Source organism: Equus przewalskii, chromosome 31, assembly GCF_037783145.1.
Source record: "Equus przewalskii isolate Varuska chromosome 31, EquPr2, whole genome shotgun sequence".
NCBI classification, from domain to species: domain Eukaryota; kingdom Metazoa; phylum Chordata; class Mammalia; order Perissodactyla; family Equidae; genus Equus; species Equus przewalskii.
The window spans coordinates 29949741-29974068 of NC_091861.1; the positions used below are offsets into that span (position 1 = coordinate 29949741).

General features: G+C 59.2%; 1 protein-coding gene across 21 annotated transcripts in view; it reads left to right on the plus strand.

Annotated features, from left to right (window-relative positions):
- The first annotated feature begins 1295 nt into the window (after positions 1-1295).
- Positions 1296-24328, plus strand: part of PPFIA4 (PTPRF interacting protein alpha 4) — a 46532-nt gene continuing 23499 nt past the window's right edge. For 9 of the 21 annotated variants that reach the window (XR_011535290.1, XR_011535292.1, XR_011535291.1 and 6 more), the window contains exons 1-14: positions 1330-1576; positions 11212-11844; positions 15363-15464; positions 15875-16039; positions 16332-16406; positions 16615-16704; positions 17250-17441; positions 17731-17877; positions 18127-18261; positions 20091-20174; positions 20428-20559; positions 20796-20858; positions 21518-21609; positions 23881-23989. Coding sequence is in view for 18 of the 21 variants with exons in the window: in XM_070602249.1 (XP_070458350.1) it covers positions 11611-11844; positions 15363-15464; positions 15875-16039; positions 16332-16406; positions 16615-16704; positions 17250-17441; positions 17731-17877; positions 18127-18261; positions 20091-20174; positions 20428-20559; positions 20796-20858; positions 21518-21609; positions 23881-23989 (1620 nt within the window). In the remaining 3 variants the exon portion in view is untranslated. Of the gene's footprint in view, positions 1577-5027; positions 5319-5719; positions 7084-11211; positions 11845-15362; positions 15465-15874; positions 16040-16331; positions 16407-16614; positions 16705-17249; positions 17442-17730; positions 17878-18126; positions 18262-20090; positions 20175-20427; positions 20560-20795; positions 20859-21517; positions 21610-23880; positions 23990-24328 lie in introns of those variants that run through there. The other 12 variants (XM_070602247.1, XM_070602248.1, XM_070602255.1 and 9 more) reach the window with 10 other exon arrangements.

The window sequence follows — 24328 nt, forward strand, 5'->3', positions numbered from 1 at the left end:
ACAGCTAATCTTATCCCACACTGAGGGTGGTACTAAAGCTGTTCACACAGAAAGTGAGCCTGTGTCAGTGAAAAGCAGAATTTGGGTATTTAAATGATAAAAACAAACAAAACCTGAGGATGATAAGCACCTTGTGAATCTCTACAGTCAAGAGGTCCCTGGCTCCCTGCGCTAGAGATGCTGTGGAACAGGAGGGCTGTGTCCTGGTGGATTGATGTCCCCCCTTTAGGAGTTCCTTTAAAAGGGGAGTGAAATAAATTTGGCTTAGTTGTTTTCTGACTCAACTTCCGAGTTTTTGTATCGCAGTCCATGGTATGATGATAGAGAAAATATTAGATACTGCCTCAGCTGTTCTCTTAGTATAATATTGACAGACTTGGTGAAGTTGTCAGTAGTCGTCATGCCTAAGTCTTCCTTCTGCACTGCCGAGTTGCCTTTTCTAGGATGATTCACGGTTTATTAGCGGAAGGATGTGAAGTGCTCAGGGATTTCCTTCTGATGGGACCCCCAAACCACCTGGAGAAGTTGCAGCTTTCCGGGCTGCTTTTGTAAAAACTGCTTTGTAATTTTCACTTCCTTAACTACATACCTTGATTTCGTTCTGAGGGGCAGACAGAGAAAATAACACAAATTTACCTTCATTTCTCACCCCTTAAGTAAATCAGAATTACTCACATTTTCTTGCCTTCTACCAAAGATACAAGGAAACTAAACCAAATGGGGGAGAGAAGAAGAAAGAATGGCTGTACGTGCCGTCGATCTCAGCGACAGCGTTTGTCGCAGATGGAGAGCGCGCGTCTGCATCTCTGCGTGTAAAAACTCTTCCCGCTTCCCGCCGTGCCTGCCGGTCGGGAAAGGGTTGAGCAGGCTCTGGGATGCACCGCCACAAGCCGGGCGGGCGCCGCACTGTCGCCGCGGGGGACAGGGTGAGGGGCGATTCAGGACGACGGAGACTCAACGGAGGCGCCAGCCGGGAACTTCGGCCTTGGGCCGCCTTCGAACCCCGTGTTAGAGCAGGCAGCGCGCCGCTGGACAGCAAGTGCGCGCACGGCCGGGCTGCTGTGGCAGGAGACGGCTCGCCAGCGCGCACGCGGAGTGGCTGGATCGCAAGCTGCTCCGCGTGGAAACGGGCGCGACCGCAGGAGAAGCGGTGAACGCGCGCGAGCCGGCGCGAGGGGCCGAGCGCGTGAGGCTACGCCGGGCCGGGACGCAGGCCGACTCTGGAGAGGTGAGGGGGGGAGCCGGGAGACCCGGAGCCGCCGCATCACGTGCCGGGGGCGGGGCCTGAGCCGGCCGGGGGCGGGGCCGGGCCCTGCGCGGGCGAGGGGCGGGGCCTCGGGCGGACGCTTCGCGCCGCGGAGGCTGCAGCGGCTCGTTCCCTGGGTTCTCGGCTCCTCGGCTCCTCCGCCCCTCGGCTCCTCGGCCCGCTAGGCCGCTCGTCCGCTCGGCTCCTCGGCTCCTCTGCCCCGCTGTCGCTCGGCCGGTCGGCTGCTCAGCTCCCAGGACGCCCGGCTCCGCGGGCGGGGCCGGCCTCTGCTGCCCAGAGCGCACTGCCGGCCGCCGACGACGCAGGCGGGTGAGCGTGCGGGGCCGGGTCGGGGAGGCTGCCTCTGCCTCGCTCCGGCTCCCTGCCGGGCTGGGGTCTCGGCGCGCCGCGGGAGTTGCCCGCTGCGTCCGGACGTGGGGTCTCGGGCGGCCTGCCCGCTCCCCGTGCCGCCCCCTGCCTTGGCGGCGCGGGTGCCCTTGGGGTGGGCGTGGGTTCGCCGCCGTCAGCCGCCGAGGGGCTGCGCGCGTCCCGCCGAGGGCACCTCTGCCCGTCCCGGAGGCGCCCCGAGCCCGGCCGCCGCTCCGTCCTGCGGCCCCGGCCCCTGCCCGACCCCCGCCCTCCGGCCTCCCCCTCCTTGTCCCCTGACCCCCCGGGTCTCCTGCCTCCTCGCCCTCTGGTTCCCCGGCCCCCTTACTCACTTCCTCCTGCTCCCCAGCTCCCCTGTCCCCCTGCTTCTCTGGGTCCAGTCCTGCCCCACAGCCCCCTCCACGGCCCCCTGCCCCGTGCCATCCTGCCTCTCCGGGTCCAGTCCTGTCTCCTGTCCCCCTGCTCCTCCAAGTCCAGTCCTGCTCCCTGCCCCCCTGCCCCTGCGGGTCCAGTCCTGCCCCCTGCCCCCCTGCCCCTCCGGGTTCAGTCCTGCCCCACAGCCCCCTCCCCGGCCCCCCGCCCCCGTGCCATCCTGCCTCTCCGGGTCCAGTCCTGCCCCCTGCCCCCCTGCCCCTCTGGGTCCAGTCCTGCCCCACAGCCCACTCCCCGGCCCCCGCCCCTGTCCCATCCTACTCCTCCGGGTCCAGTCCTGCCCCCCTGCCCCTCTGGCTCCCGGTCCTTCCTCGCAGTGCCCCGGACACCTGCTCCCCTGCCCTCCTGCCCCTGCGGGTCCAGTCCTGCCCCGCAGCCCACTCCCCAGCACCCCTGCCTCCTGGCCCTGGCGTCCTCGCGGCCTCCGCCCCTCCCTGCGGCCTCAGGTGCCCGGGGTCTCAGGCCCGGGCGGCGGCGGGGGGAGCAGTGCGGAGCGGACTCCGGCCGCGCGGGGGCCGTTTCCAGGGGGCCGGCGGGCCTGGGAGCGGGCAGACGGAGGTCAGGGTGCGGGTGGGTTCTCGAGCAGGAGGGGGGCTGGAGGGCAGTGCGCTCGCTGCCCAGGTCGCCTGTGGGGAGGGGCACGGGCGGTGGTCACCTGCGGGGAGAGGCACGGGCGGTGGTCGCCTTTGGGGTCCGCCAGGGCTGTCCTGTGTGAGCAGGTGTGGAGGAGAGCTCCGCGAGCCTGCAGACCCCGGGCGGGAGCTCAGGGCCCCTCCCCCGGCCGGGCTCAGCGACTTCCAGGAGCGCTGGAACCGCACCTAGTAGTTTGTTCAACCCCCCGCAAGCATTCGTGGGGCCCCTGTGTATGCCGGACACCGTGCTGGGAGCTGCGTCTTCTGAAGGCGGTTTAGGGCCATGGAGCGGCTGCAGGGCCCCCCACCCCGTTCTGTTGCATGCTCTTGGATTAGGAAAAGACAACCTGTCCACGTGCTTTCCAACAGCTGTCTGAACTGGACTCCGGCCCCTCTGCCCCCGACCACTCTTAGCTGGCCAGGTAGTCCCCTTAGCAAAGGAACAGTTTGGATGATTTCCCTTGGCTATTTTCAAGGACTTTGTCATGAGGCCTGAGGCGGCTGCCTGGGATAAATGATGCCTCAAAGTAATGAGATGATGAATAGCACGATGGTTATTAGGGGCCAGGGGTATGCTAGACGCCCAGCAGAGCGCGAGACTCCAACACTGGAAGATAGAGGAGCATGGGGGAGGTGGGTTTGGAAGGGGAGTCTGTCCAGTGTGCTGCTGGGCGTGTCCTGAGGGCAGGAGGGACTGGAGGGGCAGGCCAGGGCAGGCAGCCAGACTTTCGGGCCTGCTCCCTGTGCTGATGGCTGAAGTCTTAGAGTTGGGAAGAGTTGTTGCGTTGCTTGTGAGCCCTTTCAGAGCCTCTGGTGGAGGGGAGGACAGTCAGGCTGTGGTGGCAATGAGACAGGAGTGAAGGCTCAGCAGGGCCAGGGTGCTGGGGACCCTGGGGGGCTTAGGTGATGGGGGAGCTTGCTGAGGCCCTTCTATGCCAGCATATTCTCCTCTGGGGCTTTAGGCCCTTGCCTGGGTTGCTGTAGAGACAAGTGTGGTTCTGAGTGGTCCGGAGGGGTGTGTGTGCTGGAGAGGAGCCGGGAGGACTAGGGAGTGAAAGCTGCCCTGATCAGAGTCTAGGTCCCAGGGACTGAACTGGGAGGAGTGGAGAGAGGAGGGGGGTCAGAGGGAGGGGCGAGTGTGTTTGCAGCCACACCAAGTCACCATCTGTCCCCCGTTGGCCTGCTAGCTCACTGACCTATAATTAGCTCTGGAGGGCATATGGGGCTGGCTCACAGGAGCTTGGCACCTTGAGTGGCCGGCCTAGTGAAAGGTGCTCAGAGGGGCCGTGGTGCTCGGCGGACCCTGGGAGGCTAATTCCAGGGGACTCTCAGCCTTTGCTGTACTGGAAGGGACTGTGGGAAATGAGGATGTCTTGAGGTGCAGGACATGTCCCTGGTGGGGGACATGGCAGTAGGGGAGGAGCTCTGGGCTCAGGTGGTGTGAAACTCCAGGCCCGGCAGAGCCTGAGCACTCCTCTCTCCTTGCCTGGCCGCTGGCTCAGCTGTCACGAGAAGTATGATTGCCACCTGCCTCTGGCTCGTTGCTCTGCTGTCGGAGCTGTAGCCACCGCCTGCCTCCCGTGTCTTCTGTTTGCCCAGGTGAAGTCACCGCTAGCACAGGGCAGCTTCTTGCCTGTCAGTCAGGGGCTGAGAGCCCTTGGCTGGGGCTGCTTCATTCTCAGGGAGCTGGAGGAGAAACTACCTCCAATTAGTTCAACTGGTTGTGCTCCAAGTGGTGGTCAGCGCAGACCCCCAGGCTGTGCTGGGACTGAATATTTGGTCACATGCTACTCTGTATTGCTCTGGACTGTACTTACGCATCTGTGTTCTCTCAAGTAGACTGTGAACTTCTTAAGGACTGAGACCGTATCTTACATGCCTTTTGCATCCGTAACAGTTTCTAGCTCAGTATTGGATTCATGGAAATCTACTCAATGAGTAATTGTTGCGTTGAATTGAAGAGGTCTGTCTTCTGATTCCCTGGGTTCAGTGAAGCAGGGTCTGCTTACAACTAGAAGTGTTTAACCCGGAGCCGAGGAGCCTCTGGGGACCCAGTACAGTGGTGTTACATCTCAGTGGGGAATTAGATTCTGTAGGCAGTAGGTAAAGTGAAAATCCCTAAATCTCCCATAAAGCATGGTATATGGGTTTAGGTTTATAACTCTGAACAATAGCGTTAATGTACAGATATAGTATATGTTATATACCTTGTATATTAATTATATAAATATATAATGTGTGCAGTGATTTTAAAGAATACTTATGTACAATATAATTTTGTATTTAAGTGTCAGATGCATTTGAAGACCTTTACTGCTTATTTTGCCCAGCCAACAGAGTTGAATTCTTCTAAATTAAAAGCATATCTGATGTGACTTCATGGCCATTGTCTTCCGATGGATAACTGTCATTTCAAAGAGGAGATGGGTTTCCATTCAATTTAAGAAAAAGCTTCCTTAGGACAATGAGGGCTTCCTCGTTTCTAGTGAGCTCCTTGTTCCAGAAGGATAGTCAAGTAAAGACTGAGCTGTCGGGGGTGTGTGGAAGGACTCCCACACAGAGTGGCAGTTTGGCCTGCGTGACCTCAGAGGACCCATCCAAGCAGGAATCTGCAGTTCCAGGTAATGGGTGGGGGTGGGGGTGGGCGCTGGATGGTGGAGGTCTTTGGCAGCTGCTACAGAAGAGGACTCTCCTGAGTTTGGCTTAGAGGAGAGATGCTGAGAGCGGAGGGCCTGGGGAGTGGGGCCAGGCTGGGAATTGGTCTGGGCTATTCCATGAGTAGTGGACATTCTGGAAGATCCAGGGGGTGGCCACTGCCGTCTGTAATGCACATGGAGCCCTGGGCTCAGGAGACCCTGCAGCGCAGGTCTGGTGGGGGCGTAAGTAGAAGAGTGGGCTTGGCCCAGTTCCCTGACCCAGCTCACACTGGGCCGCTTGTGGAGTGCCCACAGCTTTTGGCCCTCGTTCGGGCAGAGCATCTGGACCAAGTTTCATTCTTTCATTATCATTCCTGTCCTTCCCTGCTCTTCCTGTTACACGTGTCCCACAGGTTCAAGACCACATGTGCTCTTAGACTCTCTCATGACCAGCAGTGTGCTTTCATGATCACACACGTGCACGCACCCTAATGGGGCCCACATGCTCTTATGAACCTATGTGATTTCATGACTCCCCGATGTGTGTGCTTGTATGGCCACACACACTCACTCTCGTGACTGAACACACACACACACACACACACACACACACGCATTCCCATGGTCACAGTCGTACCATCGTGAGCCCTGACACACTCATGACCACACATGTCCATACACAGTCTTACCCCTGTACACACCCGCTCACTGTCTCTCAGGCCCCTGTTCTCGTGACTGTGCCTGCACATGCACATACCCCACAATGTGTAACCATGTACACATGCACACTTTTTGTGATGCCTGCATTTCTCTGGGCGGTTTCGCACCCTGGCACCTGACAGCACTGCCCTCTGTGTCCCCGACTCCTCCTGGGCGGTTCTGTTTGCTCCTGTGTGATGGCTCCCTTGCTTGATGCACTGATCTCCTGATGCAGAGACTCGTCAGTGTTTTTTTTCCAACACCAGAGGATCTATATTTGTTCCACGGGAACTGCTAGATTTGAAAGATTTTTATTCTCCAAATACACCACACTTATTACTTTATTTCTTCTTTTGAAATCATTCTTTGAGGGCATCCTTGAGTATTAATCAATGGCTCTGATTAGCAGAAGGTGGCTGGGGTTACCGCACTTAGTGACGCAAGTCCTGCCGAAGCTGTGTGCTGTGTTCAGTGGTGCCGCCTTTGATCTTTTCTGGTGTAAATATATGATTTATATTCGACGTTTAGAATGTGGAACACAGCTGGTGGCCCCCAGTGCCACCTGGTAGCCCCCAGGTTTACCGTGCTGTGCATGGATGTGCTGCCTCTCTGAGAGAACGTGTTTCTTTTTGCAGGGCCTTCTGCGGACAGTGCTTAAGCCAGGGATTTTCTCACCTTGTTTTAGACTCGGAACCCTTCTATACAATGAAATCTTAATCAGATGTCTAGTAAAGTGAGGATGACCATACAGCCAGGCGTGTCTGGGACGGCCCCAGTTGACACCTGTTCCTGGTGTGATTGTTAACCCGTGTCTATTCGCGCCCAAGAAGGTCCTGGTTTGGACAGTAAGGAGTGTGCTTACCAGGTGGTGGGCTGTGTCTTGGGAAGAGGTGGCCCATAACTAACTCCTGGGGAGCAGCTGGAGAGATGGGCTTCACAGCGACAGGCCCGGGAGCCTGTTGGAAGGAGACGCCCCTGCCTGTGTCTGACTGCGTGTGCCGGGCACTGGGAAGTTGAGTGCCTGGGCTGGCAGCTGGTGCTGATCTGTGAGGTATGTGCTGAAAAAATAGCTATAAACAGAGGGTGATCAGAAGTTCCTTAGACTAGCATGGAGAGGGAGACTGAGGCAGGCCAGGCGAGGTGCTAGAAGCTCATGGGTAGCAGGTGGGCTCTGGGAGCATGGCAGTGAGCAGGGCTAGGAGGAGCAGGGGAGGAGGCCCGACTGGGATTTTGGAGGAGAGGGTGAGTGAGGGCAAGGCTTCTTGGATTGGTGAGTGAGAGGGACGGGAGGAGGAGAAGCTTCTGGGTTAGTGGGAAGGAGAGGGGTCACCTGGACTTCCTTCTGCTAGGAGGCTAGTATCTGAAAACCCCCCAGAGTGAGGGGGGCTGAGGGCTCAGAAGAACGTCTGTTCCTGTGGTTCTCGCAGGAGTGTGTGGGGGAACTCAGGGGTCTGCGAACAACTCAGAGTGGAGCCAGCTGTGGGCTGGGGGAGAGGGTCGGGTGGGTGGCAGACGAGGCCTTGGAGATGGGTCACTTCCAATGGTGAGGGGGCCACCTCATGACCGTGACAGCTGCTTTGCCGAGGCCTCCCCCCAGGCTGGAAGAGGAGGGGGTAGGGGGCCGAGGTGGGCTCTCCCTAGGCCGCCACCACCCTGATGAGGGCAGGAAAGGCTGCCCCCAGGTGCCTTGGCTCCTGGGAGGAGACACGCCCAGAGCGGTTATCGCTCGCCCGCTTCCTCCACCCCGACCCCTGTTTGGAGTCAGACGGACTGGAACTGAATCCTGATTCTTTCTCCTACGAGCTCTGTAGACTTGGTTGCATGACTTTGTCTCAATTCTCACACCTGTGAAAAGGAAAGAAGAATTATGTGTTCCTTGCAAGAAATTGTGAGGATTAAAGGAAGTTAATATGTCACCTCACAACCCAGTGCCCAGCATGTGGTAGATGTCGAATCAGCTGTAGCTGCTGTCACAATCGTTATTGTCCTGGGTGACGGCTCCCTCCTCCTTTCCTCGGGCTTCCTCCCCCTTCCTCCAGTCCAGTGGGTGTGTGGCCCTCCTCATTCGTCTCTCTGCTCTGAAGGGGCTCCCACCTGGGGCCCCTCTTTGCCCAGCTCGTGGCTACTCGGACTTGAGCACAGCTCCTGGCAGCTTTGCCCTGGCCCTTTGGCCTGCACAGGGGCCAGCAGCTTTGTCCTTGCCGAGCTGTCTCCCTGTGGTGGGGCCTGCCATCTGGTGGGACAGTGGGGAGCCAGGCTGTGTGTGTGCGGCCAGCCAGAGCCTCAGACAAGTGTCCATCCCTGTTGTTGGGAAAGGTGGGTGACTTTTGGGAAGACAAAGAGGCCTCAGAGTTTATCTTCTCTGTTTATGAGCCCTGAGGCCTGGGTTTTTGGTGAACCCCTCCCTGCTGACACACGCACATGCACTTGCACACGTGTACACGCACACACGCTCACTCTGGAGCCCTCTTCTGCTGTTGCACAGCCTGCCCACGCTCCTCACCGGCAAAGCCCTTCACAGATGCTTGCTTTGGGGGCTGGTAGCTTTCGCCTCTGAATCAGGACCTGTGAGTGTTACTTAGAAATTGTGCGGGAGTTGAGGAGGTTCTGTTAGGCTGAGATGGTAATTGAGCTATTTAAAGATGGCCCCGGAGCCAGAAGGAGCCAAGTGTCCTGACGTGGCTGTCCTAGAGCTCACTTCCGCTCACAGTGCGTGTGGTCGGTGGGGGCAGGGGCAGGAGGTCCTAGACCGTCGTCTCAGGGGCATCTGCCTGGCGTCTCCTCTGGGCCCATCTTCAGCCTGCTCTACGAGATGACATCTTGCCAGAGGAAGTGGAGTTCCTGCCTGGCGCCTGGTCTGGAGGAAGGCTGGGAAGGGCAGGTGGCTCTGAAGCCAGCCTCTCAGTTGCCAGAATAACCAGAAGGATTTGGGGAGGCCAAGTTGGACCAAATACCTAGCCTGTCGCAGTCGGCAGCCTGAGGTCCTGCTCTTCCTAGCCCCTTCCTGTGAGGAGCTTTCAAAACCCCGCCCACAGGCCTACAGTTGCCTCCCCTGGGGCCATTCATCCTCCCCTCAGTCTCAGTGTGCTTTCTGCTTTTCCAAGCCCTGTTTACCCAGGGTCTCATCCCTCTAAGGAGGGCAGAACAGGGGTCGTGGATTCCATCTTGCAGCAGAGGCTGTGGTAGGTGTTGGCAAGCCTAAGTGCCAGCTCTGGGCTCCTTTATGCTACCCTGTGGGCTGCCTGCGGATCTGTTGGACTGAGGCCATTCCCAGGGTCCTGGGCTCCTAGCCTGGCTCTTTCTCCTCTCTCGTTCTTCTTGGGGCGGGGTGCGGGAGTGGGAGGGATGAGGGCCTGGCTGGTGATGAGCTTGGAGAGGTATGGTGGGGCCATTGTGGCCTTTTGACCTTACAAATAGGAGCATTCACCGTGGGGGAGAATGGGAGGAATGGGTGGCATCGGCACCAGTGAGATGGCAGCTCTGGCAAGATGGGGGTGGCAACTCCTCCTGTCTGCTCCAGCTGCTCTGTGGGGCAGGGAGGTTGGGGGCAGCAGGTGTGCTCCAGGCTGCTACTTGGCGCCTCTGTAGCCTCTGGAGTGACTGTCTAGCCTGGAGGAAGAGTCCCTTGGAGCCGTCTGTGTCTGGTTTCTGTGTCTGGGAGACTGTGTGTGGCCACATGCATGTTGTTCTAAGTCTCCATGGCTCTGTGCCACCTCCGTGTGTGTGTGTATGCACGAGGTTGTGTGGGCACCCACCGCCTGCCTGGACTGCTGGGCCCCCTGGGAGCGGCTGCAGGTGTGTGCCCTGGCCTTCTCAAGCTGACGCTCTTTCGTCTGGTCCAGGCCTGTGTTCCTCCCCAGACTCCCTCCTGCTGCCCCCCTTTCTGCCTAGGTCCTCAGTACTCTGAGGGAGGGCTTGCCAGCGAGTGAGGGGCAAGGGGCTTGGCCCTTCTCTGGTTCCCTTGCTGGGTTCAGCCCTGCACAGGCCTGGGATGCCCAGACCTGATCTCTCACTTCATGCCTGGTCCTGATGCCTCTGGTCCTCTCCCCGACCCTCCCAGTCTGCCACCTGAGGGGTGGACAAGAAGCTGTCCCTGTGTCTCCCAAATGGGGGTGGAGTAGGAAGGAAAGCAGCATTTGTGGAGCATCTGTGTGCCCATCGCTGTGCTGGGTGCCTCACATCCCATCGCTCATGCAACAGGAGCTCTGAAGACAGCTCCCTTTGAAAACTGATTAAGGGCAGGGAGGTCCCCAGCTCCTTGCTGCCTTCCTCATTCCACCTTCCTTTGCTCTGTCCCCGGGCTCCCCTGCGCCAGACTCAAGGCCTTACTGCGGCCAGGCTGTGCACATGCTACCTGCCCCAGCCGGCAGTGCCAGCAATAGGCGATTACAGGGAGGGAGAAGATCCCCTGCCACGAGCAGGGCCCCCACACCAAGCCCTGCCCTAGGAGAATGACACCCCCACCCACACACTGACCCTGGGCTCCTTCACATCAGTCCGTCCCTGCTCTAGCCCAGAGGTGGTAGGCCATGAACGCAGAATGGAAGCCTGCTGGCTGCTGGTGGTGGGGGGAGTGCCTTGAGCTAGAGCTTCCTCCCTCAGTGATGGGCATGGAGCAGGTCAGGGCTCTCTGCCCGCCCCAGTGCCCTGCTTGTGTGCTCCAAGGAGCCGTGCTGTGCCAGTGGTCAGGGGAGGAGCTGCTCTGCCCCTGTTTCCATGGCCCCAGGAGTCAACCCTGTGTGGGACCCACACCCACTGGGAGCCCTTTAATTCCTTCTGTGTTTGCCTTGGCTTGAGCGTGGGGGGAGAAGGCCATGGTGGGTGGGGCAGAGACCCTGTTTCCTCCTCACCCACCCCCAGGTCTCAGGAGGATCTGGGCAGCCTGCTGGCTGCTCCCCTGCCGCTGACTGAATCATTTCTATATTTGGCCAGCGAGCCACGTGGGTGGGGGAAACCACTCCACTGCGGCTGCACTTCTGACAGCAGGGGTGGGGGGAGCTGGCGGCCCAGGCTGCAGCAGTGGGCATGTGCGTTCCTTGGGAGAACTAGGGAAGGCGCTTTCTGAGAAGGGGCATGCGCCAACACTGCCCTCGCCTCCCCACACTCTGGTCCAGGTTCCTGCCTCCTTTCCCCCACCCCTCCCCTCAGCTGGGCCTCACGGCAGTCTCTTCTCCCACAGACCACTGCCCTCCAGAAATGATGGGTGTCGCTGGACCCGGCTGGGACTCTGCCAGGCTCCAGCGCTCAGTCTAAACGAGGGGCCCTCTTCTGGCCCTGCTCTCCCTGCCTGTCATGGCCACACTTGGCTGCTGCCCGCTTGTCTGTGGACAGAGGGCACCCAGCCCCAGCCCTGAGAGGTTAAGCCAGGCCCTCTGGCTCTGTTCCACAGGGGCGCTCTGGGCACCAGGCCCCTTTCAGAGCAAGAGCAACTGATGCCATGGGAGAAGCCCCTGCCCACCTGTCCACTTGCCTGGCACTGCCTGCTCTGAGACCCATGCACTGGGTCCCCCTGAAGGTGCCAACCCTGTGAGCCCCTCCCCTCTCCCCTGACACCGTGAAGGCCCTGCCCACTCCCACCATGTGTGAGGTGATGCCCACAATCAACGAGGGGGACCCCCTGGGCCCCCCCCATGGCGCCGATGCTGACGCCAACTTTGAGCAGCTGATGGTGAACATGCTGGATGAGCGGGAGAAGTTGCTGGAGTCCCTTCGGGAGAGTCAGGAGAGCTTGGCGGCCACGCAGAGCCGGCTCCAGGATGCCCTGCATGAGCGGGACCAGCTCCAGCGCCACCTTAACTCCGCCCTCCCCCAGGTAAGGCCTGCACCTCCCTCGTCCCAGTCCCCCTCCAGCCTTGCTGAGGCCAGCATCCTCTGGGCGCTGAGCTCTCGGCATCTGTTTGCATATCGACCAATGGAATTTACGGGGCATTCGCTTTTCTTCGTCTCCCTACTAAGTCCTTTCCCTGTCCGTCCCACGCCCCCGAGTTTGGAATTGGCTTCACCTGGGGAAATGGATGGACTTGGATGCGGGAAGAAAATGCAGCCGTGAGCCCAGGCGGCCAGCAGGGGGCAGCCTAGACCGGCGTCCTCCCAGTGGAGGTGGCCGGTGGGAGCCGCTTACTGCGGTGGGAGCGCGGTCGGCTCGCACGGGGAGTTCCTGAGGGGCTGCGTCTGGGAGCCGGCGTCTGCTCCTCCGTCAGCCAGCGCTGCCGCTGCGCTGGTGGTCGGCAGGGCTGTGTGTTTCTGTGTCCCTAGTGCTTTGGGTGGCCTTGCCTCGCTGAGTTCTCCCGGCCGCACGCCGGGACTGTTCTCCGCCGCGTCTGCTGTGCAGTGATGATGCTGCCCCGCCAACCCGGCCTGGCTGTGCGGTGATGACACTGCTCCCCCGGCCTGGCTGTGCGGTGATGACACTGCTCCCCCGGCCTGGCTGTGCGGTGATGACACTGCTCCCCCGGCCTGGCTGTGCGGTGATGACACTGCTCCCCCGGCCTGGCTGTGCGGTGATGACACTGCTCCCCCGGCCTGGCTGTGTGGTGATGACACTGCTCCCCTGGCCTGGCCTGGCTGTGCAGTGATGACAGTGCTCCCCTGGCCTGGCCCGGCTGTGCGGTGATGACGCTGCCCCGCCAACCCGGCCTGCCTGTGCGGTGATGACACTGCTACCCTGGCCTGGCCTGGCTGTGTGGTGATGACACTGCTCCCCCGGCCTGGCCCGGCTGTGTGGTGATGACACTGCTCCCCCGGCCTGGCTGTGCAGTGATGACAGTGCTCCCCTGGCCTGGCCTGGCTGTGTGGTGATTACACTGACTGCCCCCCAGCCCGGCTGTGCAGCGATGACACTGACTACCCCCCGGCCCAGGTGTGTGGTGATGACATTGACTGCTCCTCCTGCCCGGCTGTGCGGTGATGACGCTGACTCGCCCCCCAGCCCGGCTGTGCGGCGGCCACCCGGGCTGGGAGAGGCTCAGCTCAGCACAGCTCTGGCCCCTCCTCGGGAGTGGGAAAGGGGCCTGGTTCCGGGCGGTGCAGTTTTGCCAGGGTTTGCGTCTTGGGACACTGCGTCCATAGGAGTGGGGAGTCCTAGGGAGGCGTGGGGGCGGGAGGTGGGCCCATCCCACCTGACTGTGCGTGGGGCCCTGAGCAAGCCCTGAGTGAAGGACCAGGCCCTGCCCCCGGGTGCTCATAGACCGGGAAGGAGGTAGACCAGAACCCAAATGACTGGAAGAGGTTGTACAGGAAGAGGAGAGGAGACCCAGAGGGTTGTTGGAACAGTATCAGTGATAGAAGCAGCTGCCTTGGGGGGCTTGTGCTAGTGCTCTCTGTACATTGGCTCATTTGATCCTCCTAGCAGCACCTGAGGGAGGTCTAGACCTTTGTCTTATAGATTAGAGGCTAGAGGTTCAGAGAGGTTAGGTGACTTTTCTAAAGTCACACAGCTGATGGGGCAGAGCTGAGATTTGATCCCAGCCCCTCACTGGGAGCTTCATGCAGGCGGGGATTATGTCCTTTTTGTCCCTTTGTGCCCAGTGACCAGCACGGGATCTGGGACGTGGTAGCTGCTCACAGTATTTGTGGTTGAATGGTGGGCTCCTAAGCCGGTGCTCTTAACCACCCTTCCAAACAGTTTTCAGAAGAGGGAGAGACCCTTCCCCTGGGGAGCTGGAAGGGTCCCGAGGAGGCATGTCCTATGGCTTGGGCTGTGAAAGCTGGATGTGATTTCATCAGTGATGGCTGGTGACAGAGGGTTGGGCCCTCGTGGGGGAGGGAGCCCACTGAGCAAAGGTGTGGAGCTAGGAAGGCTTTCTGGTGACTGGAAATAGCAGGTGACCCAGGTGGGCCAGGTTGTAGGGTGTGTGGAAAGGAAGGTGAGGGAGAAGCTTGAAAACCCGGACAGGAAGTTTGCATCAGTGACAGCGCTGTGCACTGGGAGTCTGCCCTGCCACAGTGTGAGACGGGCTGGGGTGGGGACGCCAGGCAGCCGCTGCACGGGAGGGCGGGGGAGGAGATCGGTGTCATGGTGGGGGCTGGGGGCAAGCCATTGGGTCCTGTCTCTGGCGACAAGCGCGTGCATGTGTGTGCGTGTGCAAGTGTGAGTGAGTGTGTGTGTACATATGTCCATATGTGTGTAAGCTGAAGAGGGAAGCAGCCTTGGGGCCAAGCCTGGCCTTCCAGGGTGTGAGATGCTTGACCACCTGTGGCCATGGCCTTGGTAATCAAGGAGCAGGGTCAGAGGTCTGTGGCTTCTCAGGCTCTGGCCTCTCTGGTCCCTCGTCCCCTTCCCACAGTGCTCTTCTTCCCTTTGCCCGGTCTGGGGTGGTAAGAGGGCACTGCCTTGGAATCCTTCCTTCGGTCGTGAGACCTTGGCGTGTGAGGGAGGGTCCAGGTGAGGATGGGGCTGCAGCTTCTCTCAGTCACTCCTAGACTCTGGGCATTCACAGAGTTGGGGCCGCTTATCTGAAAACCTTTCTGGAATGAGGTGATGTCTAAATAAATAGAATATGATGGGCCTGGAACTGCGGGGCCAGCCTCTGCCCTGTATGCTTGCCTGGGTGGAGGAGGGTTGGCTGGAAATGTCTTTGAGGACGTCTGGGCCTGATGGTGTGGGCACAGGGCCCCCGAACATATACTCAGAGTGTGGGAATTTGGTAAAACCAGGCCAGTGCTCTGGCCTCAGCACTGGGAGGCACACTGAGTGAGCAGGGATCCCAGAAGCCAGAGCTGAAGCCACACGGCCACATGGCTGGCTGGGCAGGTCTGCACCCTCACTTGCTCCCATGTAGGTGGGTCCTTCAATCCCCTTATTTCACTGGCTACCTGCAACTTGCAAAGCCCTGGGGAGGGGCTGGGAGAGAGCTCCCTGGGCACTCACTTCACAGCCCCTTCTCTTCCTTCTCTGATACCCACCAGTCTCTGTTTGGACCTTATGATGCCAAAACAGGAGCAAAACTGCTCTCCATCGGTTTCTCAAGGGAAATGTCACTGGTTGCTGGGGACACAAGAACACAAGGGGCGAGAGGACATCATCTGTTTATATTGGTGGCTGGGGCAGGAGGGGCTGCAGAGCAGACCTGGGGACTTTCTCACCCTAGCGTCGAGTCCTGTTTCCTTGTGCCCTAACACAGCTTGGAATGCACGGAGGACCCAGAGATGCAGACCCTCTGGGAGGCACGTGCTAGCTGCGGGTTACTGCCCTGCAGTGTGGATGGACAGGGATTTTTCTGGGGCGGGTGGTGGAGGGAAAGGATGGGTAAGAGGACCCCACCATTGACCAGGTGTGCAGGACACTGCTCAGGGTGAATGCCCAGGCACTGAGGGTCTTGGGGTTTTCAGGAATTTGCCACCTTAACCCGGGAGCTGAGCACATGTCGGGAGCAGCTTCTTGAGCGGGAGGAAGAGATATCAGAGCTGAAAGCCGAGCGGAATAACACAAGGGTAAGCGGGGGGCCTGGCATGCGTTCGTGGGGGGTGTGAACCCTTGGACCAAGGAGCAGGCATGGCCAGGGCCAGGTGCATCCCAGCGCCACCCTTACCTCTTCCTGGCTTAGGTTCTGGGGGATAGTGAAATCATTTCATCATCAGTGCTCGGCTTTTCACCTGTGGTTGGGGGATTGTGGGAAGGTCGGCGTCCTGGGACACAGGCCAGGCAGCTGGCTGGCGGTGGGTCTTCAACTGGGGCAGGAGCTGTTTACCAGCATGGAGCTTCATGAGCGTTTCAACTGTGGTACACATGGCTGTACTTGTGTCTACTTGGTGGCCATGTGGGCCCTGCTCGTGGACCCGGGGCACATGCTTACAGCCCTCCCTCTCAGCCCTCCCTCTCACCCCTCCCTGCTCACTGCCAGTTGCTTCTGGAACATCTGGAGTGCCTGGTGTCCCGCCATGAGCGGTCACTGCGGATGACTGTGGTGAAGCGCCAGGCCCAGTCACCTTCAGGGGTCTCCAGTGAGGTGGAGGTGCTGAAGGCCCTCAAGTCACTGTTCGAGCACCACAAAGCCCTGGATGAGAAGGTACCCAGCCTGGCCCACCCCCGCCTACCCTCCGTCCAGCCAGGCTTCCCTGGAACCGCTACATGTCCCTTCTCTGCGAGTTCTGCATCCTGTGTTTTGGGAGAGCTGCCTTCTGGCTTCATAACTGGCTCCCTCCTACCACTGGCCCAATTTCCAGGTTCTCCTTATTAGGTTCCCTCAGAAATTTGCCTCTTTGTCTCACACCCAACAGTGGTAGACCAAGCCTGGGCTCCTCCAGCCTGAGTCCAGTGGGGTTCCCATTTCTTCCTCCATCTCCCCTTACCTTGGGCAGGTGCGAGAGCGGCTCCGGGCAGCCCTGGAACGAGTTACGTCCTTGGAAGAGCAGCTGGCAGGTGCCCATCAGCAGGTGAGCTGCCTGCCCCCTCCGTCTGCAGACTGCAGCTCCTGGAAGCCCAGGCCGGGTCACCCCTTTGCCCCGCTTTGTTCCTCCTCGGGTTTCTCCCTGCTGCCTTGGCTGGGGACTACCAGCCTCTGGGAGGCAGGGCCTTAGGAGGGCCTGGAGTGTGTAGGAGGTTCTCCTCTCTGACTCACTGCCCTGGGGCTGTCCCCTGCAGGTGTCTGCCCTGCAGCAGGGGGCAGGGCTGCAGGATGGATTGGCAGAAGAGGAGGGGACTGTGGAACTGGGACCAAAGCACCTGTGGAAGGTGAGTCATGGGGAGCTGCACAGCAGGGGCATGTCTTCCCCCAGATGGGAGGGGGGCCTGCGCTGCTGAGGTCACTGGAGCTGCTGCCTGAATTAAATCGGTGCTTTCTCCAACATTCCCACCTCTCTTTCCTTCTTTCACTACCCCATCTGCAGAGACACCTGTAGGTTTTTGTTTTAGTGCCCAGCACACTTGAATTGTTAGGTGCTGTCTGCCTGTGTGTCAGCTTCAGGCAGGACGCCTTCTCTCTCTGAGCCTCCTGACCCCTAGTCATGCTCCTTTCTGGGTTACCAGAGGCTGAGACAGCAGGTGAAACTAGAACTTGTTTTTCCAGAGATGCACAGGAGAGCGAGGCTATCTGATCACTCTCTGGACTAAGCTCCAGGGCCCAGGGGAAGGAGGGTACCTGGAGGTGTGCTCTGAAATTAGGGGCAGTGCTGTGACCTGCTCTGGACGTGCTGTTCCTCCTCCCGCCTCCCTGGGGCGGGGCAGGGGAGTGGGATCCCTGGGCTCCAGTGACTGACTGTGGCCCCCTGTCCCTGGAGGAGGATGTGGGCCGGGTGGAGGAGCTGCAGGAGCTCCTGGAGAAACAGAACTTTGAGCTGAGCCAGGCCCGGGAGCGACTGGTCACCCTGACAGCAGCCGTGGCTGAACTTGAGGAGGACCTGGGCACGGCCCGCCGGGACCTCATCAAGTCGGAGGAGCTGAGCGGCAAGCATCAGCGGGACCTCCGAGAGGTGAGCAAGGGCCCACCTCACTCTCTCCTGCCGGGTGCAGGCATTTGGCGCTTGGGAGGGCAGCTGGCTCGACGCCTTGGGCATGGAGGGAGGGCCAGGCGAGGGCAGGAAGACCGAACTCCTGGTGGGGTCCAGTGTGCGGAGGTTGGCGGGGAGGGATGGGTAGGGCCAGAAAGTGGCAGGGCAGTGTGGAAGACACAGCCAGGCAGGTGTTGCTGGTGAGGTGCCCACAGGATGGGGGAGGGAGAAGCTTATGACCTTCCCTCCCACGCCCTCCTTTCCTGCCCAGGCTCTGGCCCAGAAGGAGGACATGGAGGAGCGGATCACCACGCTGGAGAAGCGCTACCTGGCTGCTCAGCGTGAGGCCACATCCATCCATGACCTCAATGACAAACTGGAGAATGAGCTGGCCAATAAGGAGTCCCTGCACCGCCAGGTAACTCTCCCAGATGGGGGGGAGGCACTGTACTTGACTCTGGAGGTCCCGATGTTCACGCCAGAACCTTCCCTTGATGGCCCAGGGGCCCCTGGGGCTGCAAGTCACCTTGGGAAAGGGGCAGTCAGGCATCTTTGGCAGCCAGGAACCAAGGCTGTCCCTTGCTGCTTCTGCTGGTCTGCTGAGGCTGGGTGGGCTGGGGAGGCTTCGATGCCCCCTCTTGACTCTTCCCCACCTCCACTGTGCTAGTGTGAGGAGAAGGCCCGACACCTCCAGGAGCTGCTCGAGGTGGCAGAGCAGAAGCTGCAGCAGACGATGCGCAAGGCTGAGACGCTGCCAGAGGTGGAGGCTGAGCTGGCCCAGAGGATTGCAGCCCTCACCAAGGCAAGTGGACTGGGGCCTGGGGGCCTGCCTCTGTCCCCTGCTTCCTGAGCTCTCATGGAGCCAGGCGGTGAGTGGAGAGAGTGGGAGGCACGTGGGGCTGGGAGCTAGGAAACCTGTGCTCACTGTGTGACTCTGCTCACTGTGTGACTGTCCGTGTCTGTCAATTGGAAGCGCACGCCCAGCCATTGTCGCCCCACAGGGGTGTGAGGTGCTGGGGGAAGCAGAGGAGACTGCTGACACAGTGTTCTCTTGTCGTTCATACCTTGTGGTTAATAACTTCCTTCTGTTGGTCTGGGGTGGAAAATTAGGACTTCTGTCTCTGGAGGGAAGGAATCTGCAAGGAGATATGGCCAAAGTCTGTATATCCTTGAAGGGGTGGCAAGTGGGAGTTTAGGATGAGCATACCTTTCTTTATCAAGACGAAGCCTTCTAGATGTGGGGCCACCCCTGGTTGCTTGAAGCCTGCAGCTTTAGCACGAATAAAAGGAAATATGATTTTACCCCGTGGACAGTTAACTTTCTGGAATAGTAATAATTCCTAAGAGGTGTGCAGGCTGAAAACAGAATAGGCTCTGGGAGAGCTTGGTGGATGCATGGACACAGACGGTTGGTGGGTTCATCATGAGAATCAGTAGTGTTTGCAGCTGGCTGGAGGGTTACTGGGGACTCCATAACTCCCCCCACCCATGGGGAGAAGGAAGCCAGTGTCTCATCCTCCAGAGGCTGGCCAGTGTGTCACTGTGGCAGTTTGGGGTCCTGGGGATGGAGCCTGCAGCCTGGCTGTCCCTTGGTAGAGCCAGGACCACGTCTGTATCTGCCACTGGCTGGCTCTGGGACCTGGGAAAAGTCCCTCCCTCCCTACTCAGGCATCAGTGTTGTTAGCTATGATGATGTCATCATCTCTATGATGACACTGTTGTCTCTATGATGACATCATCAGCTTTACGCTGATGGGATTGGGCTTGGTGGTCTCTAAGGTTTTCCAGCCCCTAGGATGAAGGGCTGGGTTTCAAGTGCAGCAGAGGATGTTATGGGTGGAATGTTGAGCAGTCAGCTTTAGTGTCTTCCAAAACTGGCAAGAAGGGATGAAGTGATTTGGATGTTGAAGTGAGTCATAGGAGGAGGGCTTTAAGGATGGACTTCCTGACTGGAAGAAGAGTGCCAGTCTGGAGTATCTTGTCAGCAGAAGCAGTGGGGTCTCATCTCTGGGAATCCATGAACAGAAGGGGAGACCACTCTACCTGGGCTGGTTTCATAATGAAGAGAGTAACCACGGCTGGCATTTGTTGACTGCCTGTTGTATCCTCAGTGTTTGCCATGGCTTATCATTTAGTCCTCACAGTGGTCCGGTGGGCATAGGTGCTGTTAGTATCCCTGTTTTACAGTTTAGAAAACTAAGGCCCATAGAGGTTCAATAACCTGCCCAAGGTCACGCAGCTGGGAAGAGAGCAAGCCAGGATTTGAACCCAGGCAGTCTGGCTTGGGTTCATGCTCTTAAATGCAGGTCCATGTATCTGGAGGCAGAGAGGAGATTTATGGTAGCTCATGCTTTCAAGTGGAGTTTTTTTCTGCAAGTGTGGGGAAGACTTTACAGTCTCTTGAGCTCCCAGCTCTGGGATGCTTTAAGGCAGGCCCTGAGCAGCGAGAAGGGGTTGCGGGGGGAACCTGGCAGTGGTGCTGGCAGTTCTGCTCCCAGATGATAGGCTGGGCTTTGTTGATACCTGAGGCCCTGATCCCCAAAGACCACCCTGGCACCAGTGTGCCGGGATATGAGGCCTGAGCAGGAGGCAGATGATCCGCAGGCTGCAGTGACCCATCCCTGCCCTTAGGCTGAAGAACGGCATGGCAATATTGAGGAGCACCTGCGGCAGCTGGAGGGCCAGCTGGAGGAGAAGAACCAGGAGCTGGCAAGGGTGAGGGCACCGGCCGGGCTCTCTGCCCCTAGGGCAGCTTCCCAGGGCGGACTGTGGGTGGGGCATGGAGGAAGTGGGAGCTGGGGAAGGACCTGGCCAGGGACAGAGTCACAGAGGGGCAGGAGGAAGTGGTTAGGAGAACTGGAGAGAGGGGACAGGCGAGCAGGGTAGAACCAAAGAGGGTGGCTGGCTCCCTGGGACGGTGGAGAGATGGCCCCGGTGTGGGCTGGTGCGAGGTGGCCTGGCTGTGCAGGTGCGCCAGCGGGAGAAGATGAACGAGGACCATAACAAGCGGCTGTCTGACACCGTGGACCGGCTGCTGAGTGAGTCAAACGAGCGGCTGCAGCTCCACCTCAAGGAGCGCATGGCGGCCCTGGAGGAAAAGGTGCGTGGGCCGGGGTGGGTGGGGCTGCAGGAAGGGGGCGGGGCCGCTGGTAGGGGCGGGGTTGGGATGGGAGAGGTTGGTCAGGGGCGTGGAGTGAGGCTGGGAGGGGCGGGGCGGCCTGCGGAGGCGGGGCTGGGAGGGGGCTGCAGACCGAGGATCAGGTTGGGCAGCGAGGCGGGGGCCGGCTGGAGCTGATGGAAAGGGCGCGGGGTGGGCTCACAGCTGTTCTTCCCCAGAATACGCTGATCCAGGAGCTGGAGAGCTCCCAGCGGCAGATTGAGGAGCAGCACCATCACAAGGTACAGCTGCCGGCCAGCCCACCGGCCGTGCTGTGAGCAGGGAACACACCTGTGCCGTGGGCAGCTGCTCTGACAGCCAGCCTGTGCCAGCCCAGTTGTCGGTCCATGTACATACCTGATCTCACTAATCCTCAGTAGAGCCGTCATGGCGGATGCATCACCACCCATAGAAGAAACTGAGGCCGTAGGCATAGGCACAGAGTGGGCAGCAGAGAGGCAGGCCCAGTGCAGCACTCAACACAAGTATCTCACACTTGGTGAGGCTAGAGTCCCGTGTTTCTGGGAGGATTAGCTACATCCCTGCCTTGGCAGTGGCCATGAGGTCTGCGAGGGCACCAGGGCCCTTCTGCTGCCCAGCCTTGTTTGCCAGGCATTTGTGTGGTGGTGAGGGCCCAGCAGGCCTATCTGGTAGAGTCCTTCCCCAGACAGATCCCGCTTCTGGCCCTGCCCCTCTGCCTGCCTGCTGCTGACCCTTCTGCTCACTTTCCAGTTGGACTGCTTCTCTTTTGGTGTCATCTGTGGGCCTGGCCTGGGGCCCCCGGCTTTGAACTTTGTGGTGCGTTCTTCTGCTTCTCCCCAACTCTGCTGTCCTCTTTGTCCCTCTCTCCCTTCTCTGCCCTTCCCTGGTCCCCACCCCCACCTGGGTCTGCCTGGCACAGGGCCGCCTATCCGAAGAGATTGAGAAGCTGCGCCAAGAGGTGGACCATCTGAAGGGTCGAGGGGGGCCGTTTGTGGATGGCGTCCACTCCAGGTACTGGAGCACGGGAGGCTGGGCGTGCGAGGATGGGGTCCTGGATGGACTCTGAGGAGGGAAACTTCTTCCCACCAAATGCAGTGGGCCTGTGGTTCCAGCATATTCCTCAGGGTCTTGAGTGACAGCCTTCTGCTGGGAAGAGCCCCAGCTACCGGGCCACACGGCTCCAGGTCAGAGTCCAGCTTTGCTGGCTGCTTGATCTTGATCAAGGGGTCTTTACAGTGGGACTAGTGACGGCTTCTCATAGCTTTTGGCCTGGTTTCTAGTGTACCATATGTACTCTTAATGCCAGCTTCTTTTCTCAGCCTCGTCTGCCCTCCTCACTGTCTCCTTCCGTCTCGCTCTGCAAGCCCAGGACCTTAGGGTCTGCCTTCTGCTCTGGGTGGGACACTGAGGCTCAGAGAACTTGGTCAGAGTCGCCCAGCTCATGAGGGCAGTTGAGAAAGGGTCACCTGTCCTCTGAGGGATGCTGAGAGGCACGTAAAGCACAGGATGCTCCTTCCCCAGTGCTGTGGGACAGGCTCTGCCTCCTGCTGCTCTGACAAAGGGTATGCCCTTGAGAGGGGTCTGCTGAGTTACATGCTCACCTGTGTCCCACGGGGCCCGCTCGTGGGAGTGTCCGGTTCGCTCTAGTTCTTTTGAGACGCCGTCTTTAGGGCTTTGGAGCATTGCGGTTGAGGAGTCGAGGGCTGCCTCGGTTCAGGCAGCACATGGTGGGCAGAAAGGCAGCGGGAGAGACTGAGATGAGGCATCAGGAGCTTCCTTCCTGTTGGAAGCTGAGATGCCATGTTACTCCTGGTTGTGGCGTCCCTTTTCCTGAAAATGTTTTAAGAGATGTGAGTGGAGCTCTCCACCTAATGCTTGAATTAGGGCTACATTTCAGGGAGCTTCTGGATTTTTCTTCATATTTTGTAAAGCAGTTGATATTGAACTCAGACCTCAAGCCTGTGCTCAGTTCTCTGCCCAGAGAGGCAGGGTGAAGGCCACGGAGATGGAAGTGGGTCATGCCTCTCACGGCTCCTGGCTCCTGGCTGTTTTCTCTCCACTCCAAAGTCTCTCAGATCAGAACCCTTGAGGTTCCTTTCGCTCTGCTCTTGCTGTTAGGGAAATAGGGATCAGCTTCCCTGAAGAGAGGTTAAAGGAAACGTGTATATGTGCGGAGGGGCAGAGCTTGAGTTAGGGAGGGGAGGTTGAGTTTGAAGAAGAGAAGCCTGTAGGCGTCTGGGGTGGCAGGAACTGAGGTGCCATCTTCCGGTTCATCAGGCATTGTACAGGAGCCTGGAGATAAGCAGGGGACAGGCGGAAAATTGCAGTTGGATACTTCCTGTTTCTCCCTTCCTGTAGGTCGCTCGGAAGAGACCGACCCCCAGTTAATAAGACATGGTCCAGAGTACACGAAGCTGTTTGCCACGGCCTGGTGTACCTTAATGTATGGGAATTCCTGGCTTTGACTAGGGGAGCGCTGGACCCATTGTGGAGTTGGGGCTGAGCTGCAGGGGAGAAGACGGGGACAAACAGAAGCGCCCCTCTCCCTCTAGCTGCCTGTGTGGGCTGTCATAGGTGCACCCCGTCCCTTTGCACTGGGCTCCCTAAAGGGTTCCAAACTGGGAAGGCATAGGGAAGAAGTGTCACTGATATTAGAGGATCATTACTGGGATCCTAAGGCCTCAGGGTTGGAACAGACAGTGGGGGCAGTCAAAGTGGTTTCTCTGGCCCGTGTGTCTGATACAATGTCAGGGCCTCCCGAAGCTTCCTGGGGGTATGCCTGGGTTGAATTTCTGCCAGGGACTCAGTCCGTATTATGGGGAGCCCTGGGGAGAAGACCAAGAAACAAAGGCCCTTGGAGTTAAAAGGGCCTTTAGAGATCATCCCTTGCAATCTCCCTCAGTGCTGGGCACCCCCCTACTTCTTGTCAGATGGCCAGAGAGCCTCGGCTTGAATACCTCTTTGATGGGGAACGCAGCTTTTTTAAAGCCGCCAGTTGCATCATCAGCCAACTCCTGCCTTTCGAACGTACTTCTTATGTTAAATGGAAAGATGCCTCTCTAGAACTTTCTCTCCTGGATCATTCTGATCTCTGGAGTACCAGAGAATAAATCTAATCTTTTGCATACATGGCAGCCCTTAAAACATTTACAATAGCTCTATGTCCTGCTAGGATTTCTCTTCTCCAAGCTGAAGACCCCTCACTCTTTGGGCCCAGTGGTGGTGAGCTGGGGCTCCCGGTCCTCAGAGCTTGTCTTTTCTCCTCCCCCCCCCCGACTCAAGGTCACACATGGGCAGCACAGCGGACGTGCGGCTCTCTCTGAGCACAGCCACCCATGCGCCCCCAGGTCTGCATCGCCGCTACTCAGCATTACGGGAGGAGTCTGCCAAGGTGAGGGGTGGAGGGGTGGGAGTCTCCCTGGGGAGTTTGGGGTCAGTTCGGCCGCGTGCCTGGCTCCAGTTTCACAGACGGCTGGCGTGCGGCGCAAATCCTCCCCTGCCCTCCCCTGTGTGGACGACAGCTGCAGCCCTGGGGTCGGGGCCGTCGTCAGCTGCAACAGCTGTGTCCCCCCCTTGCCTTGGCCTCCTGGTGGGCGAGAGATAGGGGCTGGCGGGCGGCCAGCCAGTCCCTGAGGCCCCCCGAAGCGTGTACACGTGTGCCTGGGTGTGCAGGCGTGTGTTTCTGGTGGCTGGGGTGGGGGATGCAGGGCAAGATGCAAATGGCAAGCTT